The sequence below is a fragment of the Procambarus clarkii genome, chromosome 46, assembly GCF_040958095.1.
Source record: "Procambarus clarkii isolate CNS0578487 chromosome 46, FALCON_Pclarkii_2.0, whole genome shotgun sequence".
Taxonomy (NCBI): domain Eukaryota; kingdom Metazoa; phylum Arthropoda; class Malacostraca; order Decapoda; family Cambaridae; genus Procambarus; species Procambarus clarkii.
Genome location: NC_091195.1, coordinates 37183140 through 37202407, shown reverse-complemented (window position 1 = coordinate 37202407; position 19268 = coordinate 37183140). Strand labels below are relative to the sequence as shown.

Sequence of the window (19268 nt, the reverse complement as noted above, 5' to 3'; positions counted from 1 at the left end):
ATGTGGCCCCTGTGACAGTGGTGTCTCCTCAGAGGAGACAATGTGGGCCCCTGTGACAGTGGTGTCTCCTCAGAGGAGACAATGTGGCCCTGTGACAGTGGTGTCTCCTCAGAGGAGATAATGTGGCCCCTGTGACAGTGGTGTCTCCTCAGAGGAGACAATGTGGCCCCTGTGACAGTGGTGTCTCCTCAGAGGAGACAATGTGGGCCCCTGTGACAGTGGTGTCTCCTCAGAGGAGACAATGTGGGCCCCTGTGAGAGTGGTGTCCCCTCAGAGGAGACAATGTGGGCCCTGTGACAGTGGTGTCTCCTCAGAGGAGACAATGTGGCCCCTGTGACAGTGGTGTCTCCTCAGAGGAGACAATGTGGCCCCTGTGACAGTGGTGTCTCCTCAGAGGAGACAATGTGGCCGCTGTGACAGTGGTGTCTCCTCAGAGGAGACAATGTGGGCCCTGTGACAGTGGTGTCTCCTCAGAGGAGACAATGTGGCCCCTGTGACAGTGGTGTCTCCTCAGAGGAGACAATGTGGGCCTTGTGACAGTGGTGTCTCCTCAGAGGAGACAATGTGGGCCCTGTGACAGTGGTGTCTCCTCAGAGGAGACAATGTGGGCCCTGTGACAGTGGTGTCTCCTCAGAGGAGACAATGTGGCCCCTGTGACAGTGGTGTCTCCTCAGAGGAGACAATGTGGCCCCTGTGACAGTGGTGTCTCCTCAGAGGAGACAATGTGGGCCCCTGTGACAGTGGTGTCTCCTCAGAGGAGACAATGTGGCCCTGTGACAGTGGTGTCTCCTCAGAGGAGACAATGTGGCCCTGTGACAGTGGTGTGTTTGTATCATCAGCGGTGTTGTGGCTGATAGTGAGAGAGACGCTGCTCGTCACCGCAGGCGTCACCAGGATGCCCATCCTCCCTACCCTTTACCCCTTTCCTAACTTTTCATCGCGTTCCCTTCTCCTTCATCCCCTTCCATACTCTTCACCACCTTCCCTACCCTTCACCACCTTCCCTACCCTTCACCACCTTCCCTACCCTTCACCACCTTCCCTACCCTTCACCACCTTCCCTACCCTCCACCACCTTCCCTACCCTTCACCACCTTCCCTACCCTTCACCACCTTCCCTACCCTTCACCACCTTCCCTACCCTTCACCACCTTCCCTACCCTTCACCACCCTCCCTACCCTTCACCACCTTACCAACCATACACCACCTTCCCTATCCTTCACCACCTTTCCTACCCTTCACCACCTTCCCTACCCTTCACCACCTTCCCTACCCTTCACCACCATCTCTATCCTTCACCACCATCCCTATTCTTCACCACCCTCAAAACCTATTATTACCATCCTTACCTTTCACCACCTTCCCTTCCCTTCACCACCTTCCCTACCCTTCACCACCATCTCTATCCTTCACCACCTTCCCTTCCCACCACCCCTTCCCTACCCTTCACCACCTTATCTAAACTTCACTACCATCCTTACCCTTCAACACATTCCCAACCCCTCACCACCTTCCCTACCCTTCACCACCTTCCCTACCCTTCACCACCTTCCCTACCCTTCACCACCCTCCCCACCCTTCACCACCTTCCCTACCCTTCACCACCTTCCTTACCCTTCACCACCTTCCCTACCCTCCACCACCTTCCCGAACCTTCACCACCTTCCCTACCCTTCACCACCTTCCCTACCCTTCACCACCCTCCCTACCCTTCACCACCTTACCAACCATACACCACCCTCCCTATCCTTCACCACCTTTCCTACCCTTCACCAACTTCCCTACCCATCACCACCTTCCCAACCCTTCACCACCTTCCCAACCCTTTACCACCTTCCCTACCCTTCACCACCTTCCCTACCCTTCACCACCTTCCCTACTCTTCACATCCTTCCCGATCCTTCACCACCTTCCCTACCCTCCACCACTTTCCCTACCCTCCACCACCTTCCCTACCCTTCACACCTTCCCTACCCTTCACCACCTTCCCTACCCCATCAACACCTTTCCTACCCTTCACTACCCTTCACCACCCTCCCTACCCTTCACACCTTCCCTACCCTTCACCACCTTCCCTACCCTTCACCACCTTCCCTACCCTTCACCACCTTCCCTACCCTTCACCACCTTCCCTACCTTTCACCACCTTCCCTACCCTTCACCACGTTCCCAACCATTCACCACCTTCCCTACCCTTCACCACCTTCCCTACCCTTCACCACCTTCCCTACCCTTCACCACCTTCCCTATCCTAACCTTCACCACCTTCCCTACCCTTCACCACCTTCACTACCCTTCACCACCTTCCCTACACTTCACCACCTTCCCCACCCTAACCTTCACCACCTTCACTACCCTTCACCACCTTCCCTACCCTTCACCACCATCTCTACCCTTCACCACCTTCCCTACCCTTCACCACCTTCCCTACCCTTCACCACCTTCCCTACCCTTCACCACCTTCCCTACCCATCAACACCTTCCCTACCCATCAACACCTTCCCTACCCTTCATCAACATCCCTACCCATCAATACCTTCCCTACCTATCAACACCTTCCCTACCCTTCACCACCTTCCCCACTCTTCACCACCTTCCCTACCCTTCACCACTTTCCCAACCCTTCACCACCTTCCCTACCCTTCACTACCTTCCCTACCCTCCACCACCTTCCCTACCCTTCACCACCTTTCCTACCCTTCACCACCTACCCTACCCTTCACCACCTGCCCTACTTTTCACCACCTTCCCTACCCTTCACCACCTTCCCAACCCTCCACCACCTTCCCTACCCTTCACCACCTTCCCCAATCTTCACCACCTTCCCTACCCTTCACCAACTTCCCTTCCCTTCACCACCTTCCCTACCCTTCACCACCTTCCCTACCCTTCAGCACCTTCCTTACCCTTCAGCACCTTCCCTACCCTTCAACACCTTCCCTACCCTTCACCACCTTCCCTACCCTTCAACACCTTCCCTACCCTTCACCACCTTCCCTACCCTTCACCACCTTCCCTATCCTTCACCACCTTCCCTACCCTCCACCACCTTCCCTATCCTTCACCACCTTCCCTACCCTTCAACACCTTCCCCACCCTTCACCACCTTCCCTACCCTTCACCACCTTCCCTACCCTTCACCACCTTCCCTACCCTTTACCACCTTCCCTACCCTTCACCACCTTCCCTACCCTTCACCACCTTCCCTACCCTTCACCACCTTCCCTACCCTTCACCACCTTCCCTATCCTTCACCACCTTCCCTACCCTTCACCACCTTCCCTACCCTTCACCACCTTCCCTACCCTTCACCCAACCCGTTCTCGTTATAGCACGTCACATTCTGACGTATACTTTACCTAAGGACAAAAACTGATGTACAAGAAGATTGTTGCGGCTCGCGAAACTGAGATGATGTCCCGTTTTCTGTTCTTGGTGATGTTTGGTGAGATGTGGATGTGAGTGTTGGCGGCAGGGCAGCAATGGCCTTATTCTGTATATTTATAGTGGGCCTTAAAGTGGGTGGGCCGACAAGCAGCTCCACATCTCACCAAACATCACCGGGTGACCACCACCCTGGAAATTACACTTGTTGGTGTTCTCATTGATAACAAGCTGATTTTTTTCCAGTGCCTTATTCAAAAGAAAAAGTTTCTAAAGCAGTTGGCATTCTTTCTAAAATCAGATATTATGTACCTCGGCCTTGCTTGTAACGCTCTATTGCTCTCTCATCTATCCTTATCTCAACTATGGTATATGTGCTTGGGGTTCTATTACCCAAAATTATCTTCGTCCTCTAATTACTCCATATAAATTAGCTATTAGAACAATAACAAACTCTGGCTCTAGACAGCACTCGGACATTTATTTAAATTTTTAATTTGTTAGATATTATGTCACTGCACATCCTCTCATGTGTACTCTATATATATATTAAACTCTGAACTGTAATGCCAATCCTGACCTTAAACGCTTCCTAAAGGGTTGTAACACAACTCTTGGGGGCACCACACTAGAAACAAATATCTATTTCATAATTCAAGATTGAGACTTAACTAAACTAGAAACGCTTTGCAAATCAAGGGACCCAGAATGTGGAATGACCTTTCCAATCACGTCAACGACTGTCCATCTCTCAACCAGTTTAAGAGAAGAGAGTGTTGTTGCCTGCCTGGCTGCGTGCTGACGTGGCCCTTTTGCCATGGGGGGCCTGGCTATTCCTCCTGTGTTGAGGGTAAATTCCGTGGGACTGGAATTCACGTGTAAGGCTGGTTATCCGGCCGTTGAGTTAGTTATGTGTGACATGCTTCGTGTCCCGGTGGAAGCTGTGTATGGCGTTGAGCTTGTTACGGCCCACCGGGTGATTGTCAAGTTCGTGGGGGAGGAGGAGTATTGGGACTTCCTCCGGCGGAACGAGGGGCGTTCATTGCAGTTGCCGGATGGCGCCGGCTCCGTTACGATCTCGGACCGAAGTGGTGCCCTGACATATGTCAGTGTGCACGGTGCGCCCCTGGAGTTCCCTGAAAACCTTCTCCGGCGCTTCTTCGGGAGGTATGGTGCAGTCATCAGTGTGCGGGTGAACAAGCTGTCCTCGGGGATGTATGCTGGGAAGCAGACGAATGTCCGTACATTAGGTATGCGCCTGCGGTCGGATATCCCATCTTCTGTCCGGCTGCTGGGCTACTACGTTCGGGTGTACTATGCCCGGCAGCCCCGTACTTGTTTCCGGTGTGGCCAGTTGGGGCATCAGGCTGCCGGGTGCTCTGAGACACCTGCTGCGCCCGTTAAGTTATTCCGGGAGGAGGATTTCCCGCCGCTCCCTCAGGGCGTGGATTCCGGAGATGAAGTGGAGCAGGTCCCAGTCGCTGCTGATGCGGCCCCTCCTGCGTCACCCGACATGCCCCCGGTGCTTGTTGCCCCTCAGCCGAGTGCGTCTGCGTCTTCCTCGACTCCTGCTGCTGCGCCTGGTCCTGCGTGGTCGCCAGGTGTTCCGGCTGTGTTGGGTGTTGGGGGTGCTGCGGAGCATCCTGTTGTGTGCGGCCCGGTTCCCCATGTGGTTGAGGCTGCTGAAGTACTGCGACGGGCGTTGGTTCGCCCGGTTCGTGAGGGCCGTGGTTCTGGGTCCGCCTCCGGCTGTGAGGATGTGCGGCCAGTGCCCAAGCGTTCTAGGCGCTCTTCTACTGCTTGGGCTGATATGGAGGACTACGACGCGGGTGGAGCTTCGGGAGATGGTGTGGCGGTTCCGGGTGCCTCGTGCTCTACGACGCTGGTGGTGGCTGATGTCCATGTGTCAGCTGTTGACGATGATTGTGCGTCTAATTTACCTCCTGTTCTTTCTCCTGCAGAAGGTTCTCCGCAGTGGGAGGTGGTTGCTCCTACGGGCGTGGATGGTGTGGATCCTGGTGCGAGCCGAGGCATCAAGCTGGTGCTGAAAAAGGATGCCAAGCGTGGGGGGTCCCGGCAGGTGCAACGTTCAGTGGTTGCCGAGGAGCCCTGTGAGGCAGCTGAGGAGGCTCCCAGTGTGCTGCCCATTGCCCGGCCTCTTGGGAAGGAGCCTCTCCCTCTCATCTTGGCCTCCGGAGTGGCGATGGATGCTGACCATCCGTTGCATTTTGAAATTGTTGACCGTGTGCGTCCTGCTCCGTGGTGCCCTTCTACCATCTGGATCGTCGGGCTAAGTGTTTTATTGTGGGTGTGCCAGAGTTAATGCCCGATCCTCGTACGCTCAATAGTGACCATGTTTCGGAGGACATTATGTTACTTTGGGAAGCGTACTGTATTCGCTTCCCGGCGGAAGAGTGGCCGGACAAGTATGAGATCTTTTCGTAGTCTGTGTGCTTGCTGTGTGTTTTATTTTTCTTTTGTTTTCTTGTGTTTTTGATGTTGGCCCTTCAGGCCGGTGTTTAGTGACTTGTGTTTCTGCCTGATTTTTTATTGTAATTGGCCTCGCCTTTTGTTACGGGGCGTTAATGTATTGATTTTCTGTTGCTTTACCTGTTGCCTCTTGTTGTATGTTTTGTTTTTTGGAGGTGTTGTTTTGTACTGTGATTGCTGGATTGCCATTGTATTCTGTTTTATGTTTTGATGTATGCTGTATTTTTCATGTTTTTCTTGTGTATGTGTTTTGTTGTGCTATGCTGTTTTGTTGTGCTCGGCTGTCGGCCCTTCTGGCCGGTGGTCTATTGTTTTCCTTTATGTATTCTGTATTTTTATTGTATTTAATTTGCATGCTCTGCATGTAAAAATAATAAAAAAAAAAAAAGTTTAAGAGAAGCACTAAGTACTACCTAATCGACTCCACATAACATTCTTTACCTCCTAAATGTCAACCTATGACTTCCTATTATCAAACATCATTAGTGACTAACTTGTAAAACTGCTAATAACTGACATGTATAAACTTAAGAAAATTGTAGTCCGTCAGTATATTTACTCAAAATTACTATCGCTCGTCAGTTGCAATTGTTGCTGTTAATTCGACTTGTAATTATGGTAATTCTTTCATCTACTTCAGTTCACTTCATGCTTTTGATCTCATTTAGTCTTAAGTCTTAGTTTTTAAGTGTTTTTCCCACATCTTGTATGAAACGCTGTGCATATTAGTGGCTTTAGGCATAGTATATAATAACACTATCTAGAAATCCAACATTCTGCTTGTATCTCAATATGTTTGTATGTACGTTTACCTAAATAATCTATTTATTTATTTTTATTTATTTACATTTCTACTGAGGTCTTGTATCAATTACATTATGGGTCAATCTATTTATTGATACAAGACCAAATTGTTTCCAATGACCCCAATACAAAGTATACACAGCAATGTGCTGCTGCACTATTCTATATGAGGGATTACACAGTGTAGACCAAAGACAAGCTATAAGTTCATCTAATATCCCCATCTCACAGGATGGTTAGTCATACATGAATCAGGAGACAACATCATATGCGAGGCTGATCTATTAGCCTGCACTAGTACACTCTGGGTAGAGCACATGAATATCTTCCAATATTCCTGAGTGTATGAAGTAGTTACAGAGCTCAAAGTACCTCATACCATTTGGTCTGAAATTATTGATAACATGACAATCACAGATATAGTGTTGGAGATATAGTGTTGTACCAGCTCTTGTTCACAGTTTACAGTTGGAATGTTCACCATTGGGGGATTCATTACCTGCAGCCACCTGCCATAGATATAGATATCCCAGCCTAATTCTGGCAATTACAATGTCACACTGTCTAGTCGATGATTTATGTTGCCCGTACATGTAGTGGACATGTGGTGGAGTATGTACATGTAGTGGACATGTAGTGGAGTATGTACATGTAGTGGACATGTAGTGGAGTATGTACATGTAGTGGACATGTAGTGGAGTATGTACATGTAGTGGAGTATGTGCATGTAGTGGAGTATGTACATGTAGTGGACATGCAGTGGAGTATGTACATGTAGTGGAGTATGTACATGTAGTGGACATGTAGTGGAGTATGTACATGTAGTGGAGTATGTACATGTAGTGAACATGTAGTGGAGTATGTGCATGAAGTGGAGTATGTACATGTAGTGGACATGCAGTGGAGTATGTACATGTAGTGGACATGTAGTGGAGTATGAACATGTAGTGGACATGTAGTGGAGTATGTACATGTAGTGGACATGTAGTGGAGTATGTACATGTAGTGGAGTATGTACATGTAGTGGAGTATGTGCATGTAGTGGACATGTAGTGGAGTATGTGCATATAGTGGACATGCAGGGGAGTATGTACATGTAGTGGACATGTAGTGGAGTATGTACATGTAGTGGACATGCAGTGGAGTATGTACATGTAGTGGACATGTAGTGGAGTATGTACATGTAGTGGACATGCAGTGGAGTATGTACATGTAGTGGACATGTAGTAAAGTATGTACATGTAGTGGACATGTAGTGGAGTATGTACATGTAGTGGACATGTAGTGGAGTATGTACATGTAGTGGACATGTAGTGGAGTATGTACATGTAGAGGACATGTAGTGGAGTATGTACATATAGTGGACATGCAGTGGAGTATGTACATGTAGTGGACATGTAGTGGAGTATGTACATGTAGTGGACATGTAGTGGAGTATGTACATGTAGTGGACATGTAGTGGAGTATGTACATGTAGTGGACATGTAGTGGAGTATGTACATGTAGTGGACATGTAGTGGAGTATGTACATGTAGTGGACATGTAGTGGAGTATGTGCATGTAGTGGACATGTAGTGGAGTATGCTCATATAGTGGACATGTAGTGGAGTATGTGCATGTAGTGGAGTATGTACATGTAGTGGACATGTAGTGGAGTATGTACATGTAGTGGACATGTAGTGGACATGTAGTGGAGTATGTGCATGTAGTGGACATGTAGTGGACATGTAGTGGAGTATGTACATGTAGTGGACATGTAGTGGAGTATGTACATGTAGTGGACATGCAGTGGAGTATGTACATATAGTGGACATGTAGTGGAGTATGTTCATGTAGTGGAGTATGTACATGTAGTGGACATGTAGTGGAGTATGTACATGTAGTGGACATGTAGTGGAGTATGTACATGTAGTGGACATGTAGTGGAGTATGTACATGTAGTGGACATGAAGTGGAGTATGTACATGTAGTGGACATGTAGTGGAGTATGTACATGTAGTGGAGTATGTACATGTAGTGGAGTATGTACATGTAGTGGACATGTAGTGGAGTATGTACATGTAGTGGAGTATGTACATGTAGTGGACATGTAGTGGTGTATGTACATGTAGTGGAGTATGTACATGTAGTGGACATGTAGTGGAGTATGTACATGTAGTGGACATGCAGTGGAGTATGTACATGTAGTAGACATGTAGTGGAGTATGTACATGTAGTGGACATGCAGTGGAGTATGTACATGTAGTGGACATGTAGTGGAGTATGTACATGTAGTGGAGTATGTACATGTAGTGGAGTATGTACATGTAGTGGAGTATGTACATGTAGTGGTGTATGTACATGTAGTGGAGTATGTACATGTAGTGGACATGTAGTGGAGTATGTACATGTAGTGGACATGTAGTGGAGTATGTACATGTAGTAGACATGTAGTGGAGTATGTACATGTAGAGGACATGTAGTGGAGTATGTACATATAGTGGACATGCAGTGGAGTATGTACATGTAGTGGACATGTAGTGGAGTATGTACATGTAGTGGACATGTAGTGGAGTATGTACATGTAGTGGACATGTAGTGGAGTATGTACATGTAGTGGACATGTAGTGGAGTATGTACATGTAGTGGAGTATGTACATGTAGTGGACATGTAGTGGAGTATGTACATGTAGTGGACATGTAGTGGAGTATGTACATGTCGTGGACATGTAGTGGAGTATGTACATGTAGTGGAGTATGTACATGTAGTGGACATGTAGTGGAGTATGTACAAGTAGTGAACATGTAGTGGAGTATGTACATGTAGTGGACATGTAGTGGAGTATGTACATGTAGTGGAGTATGTACATGTAGTGGAGTATGTACATGTAGTGGAGTATGTACATGTAGTGGACATGTAGTGGAGTATGTACATGTAGTGGACATGTAGTGGAGTATGTACATGTAGTGGACATGTAGTGGAGTATGTACATGTAGTGGAGTATGTACATGTAGTGGACATGTAGTGGAGTATGTACATGTAGTGGAGTATGTACATATAGTGGACATGTAGTGGAGTATGTACATGTAGTGGACATGTAGTGGAGTATGTACATGTAGTGGACATGCAGTGGAGTATGTACATGTAGAAGACATGAAGTGGACATGCAGTGGAATATGTACATGTAGTGGACATGTAGTGGAGTATGTACATGTAGTGGACATGTAGTGGAGTATGTACATGTAGTGGACATATAGTGGAGTATGTACATGTAGTGGACATGTAGTGGAGTACGTACATGTAGTGGACATGCAGTGGAGTATGTACATGTAGTAGACATGTAGTGGACATGCAGTGGAGTATGTACATGTAGTGGACATGTAGTGGAGTATGTACATGTAGTGGAGTATGTGCATGTAGTGGACATGTAGTGGAGTATGTACATGTAGTGGAGTATGTACATGTAGTGGACATATAGTGGTGTATGTACATGTAGTGGAGTATGTACATGTAGTGGACATGTAGTGGACATGTAGTGGAGTATGTACATGTAGTGAACATGTAGTGGAGTATGTACATGTAGTGGACATGTAGTGGAGTATGTACATGTAGTGGACATGTAGTGGAGTATGTACATGTAGTGGACATGTAGTGGAGTATGTACATGTAGTGGACATGTAGTGGAGTATGTACATGTAGTGGACATGCAGTGGAGTATGTACATGTAGTAGACATGTAGTGGAGTATGTACACGTAGTGGATTATGCAGTGGAGTATGTACATGTAGTGGACATGTAGTGGAGTATGTACATGTAGTGGAGTATGTACATGTAGTGGACATGTAGTGGAGTATGTACATGTAGTGGAGTATGTACATGTAGTGGACATGTAGTGGAGTATGTACATGTAGTGGACATGTAGTGGAGTATGTACATGTAGTGGAGTATGTACATGTAGTGGAGTATGTACATGTAGTGGAGTATGTACATGTAGTGGACATGTAGTGGAGTATGTACATGTAGTGGACATGCAGTGGAGTATGTACATGTAGTAGACATGTAGTGGAGTATGTACACATAGTGGACATGCAGTGGAGTATGTACATGTAGTGGACATGTAGTGGAGTATGTACATGTAGTGGACATGTAGTGGAGTATGTACATGTAGTGGACATGTAGTGGTGTATGTACATGTAGTGGACATGCAGTGGAGTATGTACATGTAGTGTACATGTAGTGGAGTATGTACATGTAGTGGACATGTAGTGGAGTATGTACATGTAGTGGACATGTAGTGGAGTATGTACATGTAGTGGACATGTAGTGGAGTATGTACATGTAGTGGACATGTAGTGGAGTATGTACATGTAGTGGACATGTAGTGGAGTATGTACATGTAGTGGACATGTAGTGGAGTATGTACATGTAGTGGACATGTAGTGGAGTATGTACATGTAGTGGACATGTAGTGGAGTATGTACATGTAGTGGACATGTAGTGGAGTATGTACATGTAGTGGACATGTAGTGATGTACATGTAGTGGACATGTAGTGGAGTATGTATATGTAGTGGACATGTAGTGGAGTATGTACATGTAGTGGACATGCAGTGGAGTATGTACATGTAGAGAACATGTAGTGGAGTATGTACATGTAGTGGACATGTACTGGAGTATGTACATGTAGTGGAGTATGTACATGTAGTGGACATGCAGTGGAGTATGTACATGTAGTGAACATGTAGTGGAGTATGTACATGTAGTGGACATGTACTGGAGTATGTACATGTAGTGGAGTATGTACATGTAATGGAGTATGTACATGTAGTGGACATGTAGTGGACATGTAGTGGAGTATGTACATGTAGTGGACATGTAGTGGAGTATGTACATGTAGTGGAGTATGTACATGTAGTGGAGTATGTACATGTAGTGGACATGTAGTGGAGTATGTACATGTAGTGGACATGTAGTGGAGTATGTACATGTAGTGGAGTATGTACATGTAGTGGAGTATGTACATGTAGTGGACATGTAGTGGAGTATGTACATGTAGTGGACATGCAGTGGAGTATGTACATGTAGTGAACATGTAGTGGAGTATGTACATGTAGTGGACATGTACTGGAGTATGTACATGTAGTGGAGTATGTACATGTAATGGAGTATGTACATGTAGTGGACATGTAGTGGAGTATGTACATGTAGTGGACATGTAGTGGAGTATGTACATGTAGTGGACATGTAGTGGAGTATGTACATGTAGTGGAGTATGTACATGTAGTGGACATGTAGTGGACATGTAGTGGAGTATGAACATGTAGTGGACATGCAGTGGAATATGTACATGTAGTAGACATGTAGTGGAGTATGTACATGTAGTGGACATGTAGTGGAGTATGTACATGTAGTGGACATGTAGTGGAGTTTGTACATGTAGTGGACATGCAGTGGAGTATGTATATGTAGTGGACGTGTAGTGGAGTATGTACATGTAGTGGACATGTAGTGGAGTATGTACATGTAGTGGACATGTAGTGGAGTATGTACATGTAGTGGACATGTAGTGGAGTATGTACATGTAGTAGACATGCAGTGGAGTATGTACATGTAGTAGACATGTAGTGGAGTATGTACATGTAGTGGACATGTAGTGGAGTATGTACATGTAGTGGACATGTAGTGGAGTTTGTACATGTAGTGGACATGCAGTGGAGTATGTACATGTAGTGGACATGTAGTGGAGTATGTACATGTAGTGGATATGTAGTGGAGTATGTACATGTAGTGGACATGTAGTGGAGTATGTGCATAAAGTGGACATGTAGTGGAGTATGTACATGTAGTGGACATGTAGTGGAGTATGTACATGTAGTGGACATGTAGTGGAGTATGTACATGTAGTGGACATGTAGTGGAGTATGTACATGTAGTGGACATGTAGTGGAGTATGTACAAGTAGTGGACATGTAGTGGAGTATGTACATGTAGTAGAGTATGTATATGTAGTAGACATGTAGTAGAGTATGTACATGTAGTGGACATGTAGTGGAGTATGTACATGTAGTGGACATGCAGTGGAGTATGTACATGTAGTGGACATGTAGTGGAGTATGTACATGTAGTGGAGTATGTACATGTAGTGGACATGTAGTGGAGTATGTACATGTAGTGGACATGTAATGGAGTATGTACATGTAGTGGACATGTAGTGGACATGTAGTGGAGTATGTACATGTAGTGGACATGTAGTGGAGTATGTACATGTAGTGGACATGTAGTGGAGTATGTACATGTAGTGGACATGTAGTGGAGTATGTACATGTAGTGGAGTATGTACATGTAGTGGATATGTAGTGGAGTATGTACATGTAGTGTAGTATGTACGTGTAGTGGACATGTAGTGGACATGTAGTGGAGTATGTACATGTAGTGGACATGTAGTGGAGTATGTACATGTAGTGGACATGTAATGGAGTATGTACATGTAGTGGACTGGTAGTGGACATGTAGTGGAGTATGTACATGTAGTGGACATGTAGTGGAGTATGTACATGTAGTGGACATGTAGTGGAGTATGTACATGTAGTGGAGTATGTACATGTAGTGGACATGTAGTGGAGTATGCACATGTAGTGGACATGTAGTGCAGTATGTACATGTAGTGGACATGTAGTGGACATGTAGTGGAGTATGAACATGTAGTGGACATGTAGTGGAGTATGTACATGTAGTGGACATGTAGTGGAGTATGTACATGTAGTGGACATGCAGTAGAGTATGTACATGTAGTGGAGTATGTACATGTAGTGGACATGTAGTGGAGTATGCACATGTAGTGGACATGTAGTGGAGTATGTACATGTAGTGGACATGTAGTGGAGTATGTACATGTAGTGGAGTATGTACATGTAGTGGAGTATGTACATGTAGTGGAGTATGTACATGTAGTGGAGTATGTACATGTCGTATAGTATGTACATGTTGTGGACATGTAGTGGAGTATGTACATGTAGTGGACATGTAGTGGAGTATGTACATGTAGTGGAGTATGTACATGTAGTGGAGTATGTACATGTAGTGGACATGTAGTGGAGTGTGTACATGTAGTGGACATGTAGTGGAGTATGTACATGTAGTGGACATGTAGTGGAGTATGTACATGTAGTGGACATTCAGTGGAGTATGTACATGTAGTAGACATGTAGTGGAGTATGTACATGTAGTGGACATGCAGTGGAGTATGTACATGTAGTGGACATGTAGTGGAGTATGTACATGTAGTGGACATGTAGTGGAGTATGTACATGTAGTGGACATGTAGTGGAGTATGTACATGTAGTGGACTTGTAGTGGAGTATGTACATGTAGTAGACATGCAGTGAAGTATGTACATGTAGTAGACATGTAGTGGATTATGTACATGTAGTGGACATGTAGTGGAGTATGTACATGTAGTGGACATGTAGTGGAGTATGTACATGTCGTGGACATGCAGTGGAGTATGTACATGTAGTGGACATGCAGTGGAGTATGTACATGTAGTGGACATGTAGTGGAGTATGTACATGTAGTGGAGTATGTACATGTAGTGGACATGTAGTGGAGTATGTACATGTTGTGGACATGTAGTGGAGTATGTACATGTAGTGGACATGTAGTGGAGTATGTACATGTAGTGGAGTATGTACATGTAGTGGACATGCAGTGGAGTATGTACATGTAGTGGACATGTAGTGGAGTATGTACATGTAGTGGACATGTAGTGGAGTATGTACACGTAGTGGATTATGCAGTGGAGTATGTACATGTAGTGGACATGTAGTGGAGTATGTACATGTAGTGGAGTATGTACATGTAGTGGACATGTAGTGGAGTATGTACATGTAGTGGAGTATGTACATGTAGTGGACATGTAGTGGAGTATGTACATGTAGTGGACATGTAGTGGAGTATGTACATGTAGTGGAGTATGTACATGTAGTGGACATGTAGTGGAGTATGTACATGTAGTGGACATGCAGTGGAGTATGTACATGTAGTAGACATGTAGTGGAGTATGTACACATAGTGGACATGCAGTGGAGTATGTACATGTAGTGGACATGTAGTGGAGTATGTACATGTAGTGGACATGTAGTGGAGTATGTACATGTAGTGGACATGTAGTGGTGTATGTACATGTAGTGGACATGCAGTGGAGTATGTACATGTAGTGTACATGTAGTGGAGTATGTACATGTAGTGGACATGTAGTGGAGTATGTACATGTAGTGGACATGTAGTGGAGTATGTACATGTAGTGGACATGTAGTGGAGTATGTACATGTAGTGGACATGTAGTGGAGTATGTAAATGTAGTGGACATGTAGTGGAGTATGTACATGTAGTGGACATGTAGTGGAGTATGTACATGTAGTGGACATGTAGTGGAGTATGTACATGTAGTGGACATGTAGTGGAGTATGTACATGTAGTGGACATGTAGTGGAGTATGTACATGTAGTGGACATGTAGTGATGTACATGTAGTGGACATGTAGTGGAGTATGTATATGTAGTGGACATGTAGTGGAGTATGTACATGTAGTGGGCATGCAGTGGAGTATGTACATGTAGTGAACATGTAGTGGAGTATGTACATGTAGTGGACATGTACTGGAGTATGTACATGTAGTGGAGTATGTACATGTAGTGGACATGCAGTGGAGTATGTACATGTAGTGAACATGTAGTGGAGTATGTACATGTAGTGGACATGTACTGGAGTATGTACATGTAGTGGAGTATGTACATGTAATGGAGTATGTACATGTAGTGGACATGTAGTGGACATGTAGTGGAGTATGTACATGTAGTGGACATGTAGTGGAGTATGTACATGTAGTGGACATGTAGTGGAGTATGTACATGTAGTGGACATGCAGTGGAGTATGTACATGTAGTGAACATGTAGTGGAGTATGTACATGTAGTGGACATGTACTGGAGTATGTACATGTAGTGGAGTATGTACATGTAATGGAGTATGTACATGTAGTGGACATGTAGTGGAGTATGTACATGTAGTGGACATGTAGTGGAGTATGTACATGTAGTGGACATGTAGTGGAGTATGTACATGTAGTGGAGTATGTACATGTAGTGGAGTATGTACATGTAGTGGACATGTAGTGGAGTATGTACATGTAGTGGACATGTAGTGGAGTATGAACATGTAGTGGCCATGCAGTGGAATATGTACATGTAGTAGACATGTAGTGGAGTATGTACATGTAGTGGACATGTAGTGGAGTATGTACATGTAGTGGACATGTAGTGGAGTTTGTACATGTAGTGGACATGCAGTGGAGTATGTATATGTAGTGGACGTGTAGTGGAGTATGTACATGTAGTGGACATGTAGTGGAGTATGTACATGTAGTGGACATGTAGTGGAGTATGTACATGTAGTGGACATGTAGTGGAGTATGTACATGTAGTAGACATGCAGTGGAGTATGTACATGTAGTAGACATGTAGTGGAGTATGTACATGTAGTGGACATGTAGTGGAGTATGTACATGTAGTGGACATGTAGTGGAGTTTGTACATGTAGTGGACATGCAGTGAAGTATGTACATGTAGTAGACATGTAGTGGAGTATGTACATGTAGTGGACATGTAGTGGAGTATGTACATGTAGTGGACATGTAGTGGAGTATGTACATGTAGTGGAGTATGTACATGTAGCGGACATGCAGTGGAGTATGTACATGTAGTGGACATGTAGTGGAGTATGTACATGTAGTGGACATGTAGTGGAGTATGTACATGTAGTGGACATGTAGTGGAGTATGTGCATAAAGTGGACATGTAGTGGAGTATGTACATGTAGTGGACATGTAGTGGAGTATGCACATGTAGTGGACATGTAGTGGAGTATGTACATGTAGTGGACATGTAGTGGAGTAAGTACATGTAGTGGACATGTAGTGGAGTATGTACATGTAGTGGACATGTAGTGGAGTATGTACATGTAGTGGACATGTAGTGGAGTATGTATATGTAGTAGACATGTAGTAGAGTATGTACATGTAGTGGACATGTAGTGGAGTATGTACATGTAGTGGACATGCAGTGGAGTATGTACATGTAGTGGACATGTAGTGGAGTATGTACATGTAGTGGAGTATGTACATGTAGTGGACATGTAGTGGAGTATGTACATGTAGTGGACATGTAATGGAGTATGTACATGTAGTGGACATGTAGTGGACATGTAGTGGAGTATGTACATGTAGTGGACATGTAGTGGAGTATGTACATGTAGTGGAGTATGTACATGTAGTGGATATGTAGTGGAGTATGTACATGTAGTGGACATGTAGTGTAGTATGTACGTGTAGTGGACATGTAGTGGACATGTAGTGGAGTATGTACATGTAGTGGACATGTAGTGGAGTATGTACATGTAGTGGACATGTAATGGAGTATGTACATGTAGTGGACTGGTAGTGGACATGTAGTGGAGTATGTACATGTAGTGGACATGTAGTGGAGTATGTACATGTAGTGGACATGTAGTGGAGTATGTACATGTAGTGGAGTATGTACATGTAGTGGACATGTAGTGGAGTATGTACATGTAGTGGACATGTAGTGTAGTATGTACATGTAGTGGACATGTAGTGGACATGTAGTGGAGTATGTACATGTAGTGGACATGTAGTGGAGTATGTACATGTAGTGGACATGTAGTGGAGTATGTACATGTAGTGGACATGTAGTGGAGTATGTAAATGTAGTGGACATGCAGTAGAGTATGTACATGTAGTGGAGTATGTACATGTAGTGGACATGTAGTGGAGTATGCACATGTAGTGGACATGTAGTGGAGTATGTACATGTAGTGGACATGTAGTGGAGTATGTACATGTAGTGGAGTATGTACATGTAGTGGAGTATGTACATGTAGTGGAGTATGTACATGTAGTGGAGTATGTACATGTCGTATAGTATGTACATGTTGTGGACATGTAGTGGAGTATGTACATGTAGTGGACATGTAGTGGAGTATGTACATGTAGTGGAGTATGTACATGTAGTGGAGTATGTACATGTAGTGGACATGTAGTGGAGTGTGTACATGTAGTGGACATGTAGTGGAGTATGTACATGTAGTGGACATGTAGTGGAGTATGTACATGTAGTGGACATTCAGTGGAGTATGTACATGTAGTAGACATGTAGTGGAGTATGTACATGTAGTGGACATGCAGTGGAGTATGTACATGTAGTGGACATGTAGTGGAGTATGTACATGTAGTGGACATGTAGTGGAGTATGTACATGTAGTGGACATGTAGTGGAGTATGTACATGTAGTGGACTTGTAGTGGAGTATGTACATGTAGTAGACATGCAGTGAAGTATGTACATGTAGTAGACATGTAGTGGATTATGTACATGTAGTGGACATGTAGTGGAGTATGTACATGTAGTGGACATGTAGTGGAGTATGTACATGTAGTGGACATGCAGTGGAGTATGTACATGTAGTGGACATGCAGTGGAGTATGTACATGTAGTGGACATGTAGTGGAGTATGTACATGTAGTGGAGTATGTACATGTAGTGGACATGTAGTGGAGTATGTACATGTTGTGGACATGTAGTGGAGTATGTACATGTAGTGGACATGTAGTGGAGTATGTACATGTAGTGGAGTATGTACATGTAGTGGACATGCAGTGGAGTATGTACATGTAGTGGACATGTAGTGGAGTATGTACATGTAGTGGACATGTAGTGGAGTATGTACATGTAGTGGACATGTAGTGGAGTATGTACATGTAGTGGACATGTAGTGGAGTATGTACATGTAGTGGACATGTAGTGGAGTATGTACATGTAGTGGACATGTAGTGGAGTATGTACATGTAGTGGACATGTAGTGGAGTATGTATATGTAGTAGACATGTAGTAGAGTATGTACATGTAGTGGACATGTAGTGGAGTATGTACATGTAGTGGACATGCAGTGGAGTATGTACATGTAGTGGACATGTAGTGGAGTATGTACATGTAGTGGAGTATGTACATGTAGTGGACATGTAGTGGAGTATGTACATGTAGTGGACATGTAATGGAGTATGTACATGTAGTGGACATGTAGTGGACATGTAGTGGAGTATGTACATGTAGTGGACATGTAGTGGAGTATGTACATGTAGTGGACATGTAGTGGAGTATGTACATGTAGTGGACATGTAGTGGAGTATGTACATGTAGTGGAGTATGTACATGTAGTGGATATGTAGTGGAGTATGTACATGTAGTGGACATGTAGTGTAGTATGTACGTGTAGTGGACATGTAGTGGACATGTAGTGGAGTATGTACATGTAGTGGACATGTAGTGGAGTATGTACATGTAGTGGACATGTAATGGAGTATGTACATGTAGTGGACTGGTAGTGGACATGTAGTGGAGTATGTACATGTAGTGGACATGTAGTGGAGTATGTACATGTAGTGGACATGTAGTGGAGTATGTACATGTAGTGGAGTATGTACATGTAGTGGACATGTAGTGGAGTATGTACATGTAGTGGACATGTAGTGTAGTATGTA

General features: G+C 44.8%; 2 protein-coding genes across 2 annotated transcripts in view; one reads left to right on the top strand and one right to left on the bottom strand.

Moving 5' to 3' along the window:
• Positions 1-6263, top strand: part of LOC138350685 (uncharacterized) — an 11349-nt gene extending 5086 nt beyond the window's left edge. Inside the window, exon 2 of the mRNA XM_069301918.1 lies at positions 3632-6263. Within this exon, the coding sequence (XP_069158019.1) occupies positions 4203-5708 (1506 nt within the window). The 5' untranslated portion in view covers positions 3632-4202 and the 3' untranslated portion in view covers positions 5709-6263. The remainder of the gene's footprint in view (positions 1-3631) is intronic.
• LOC138350608 (uncharacterized) overlaps positions 1-19268 on the bottom strand; it is a 401046-nt gene that overhangs the window by 182254 nt on the left and 199524 nt on the right. The gene's annotated exons all lie outside the window — the stretch shown is intronic.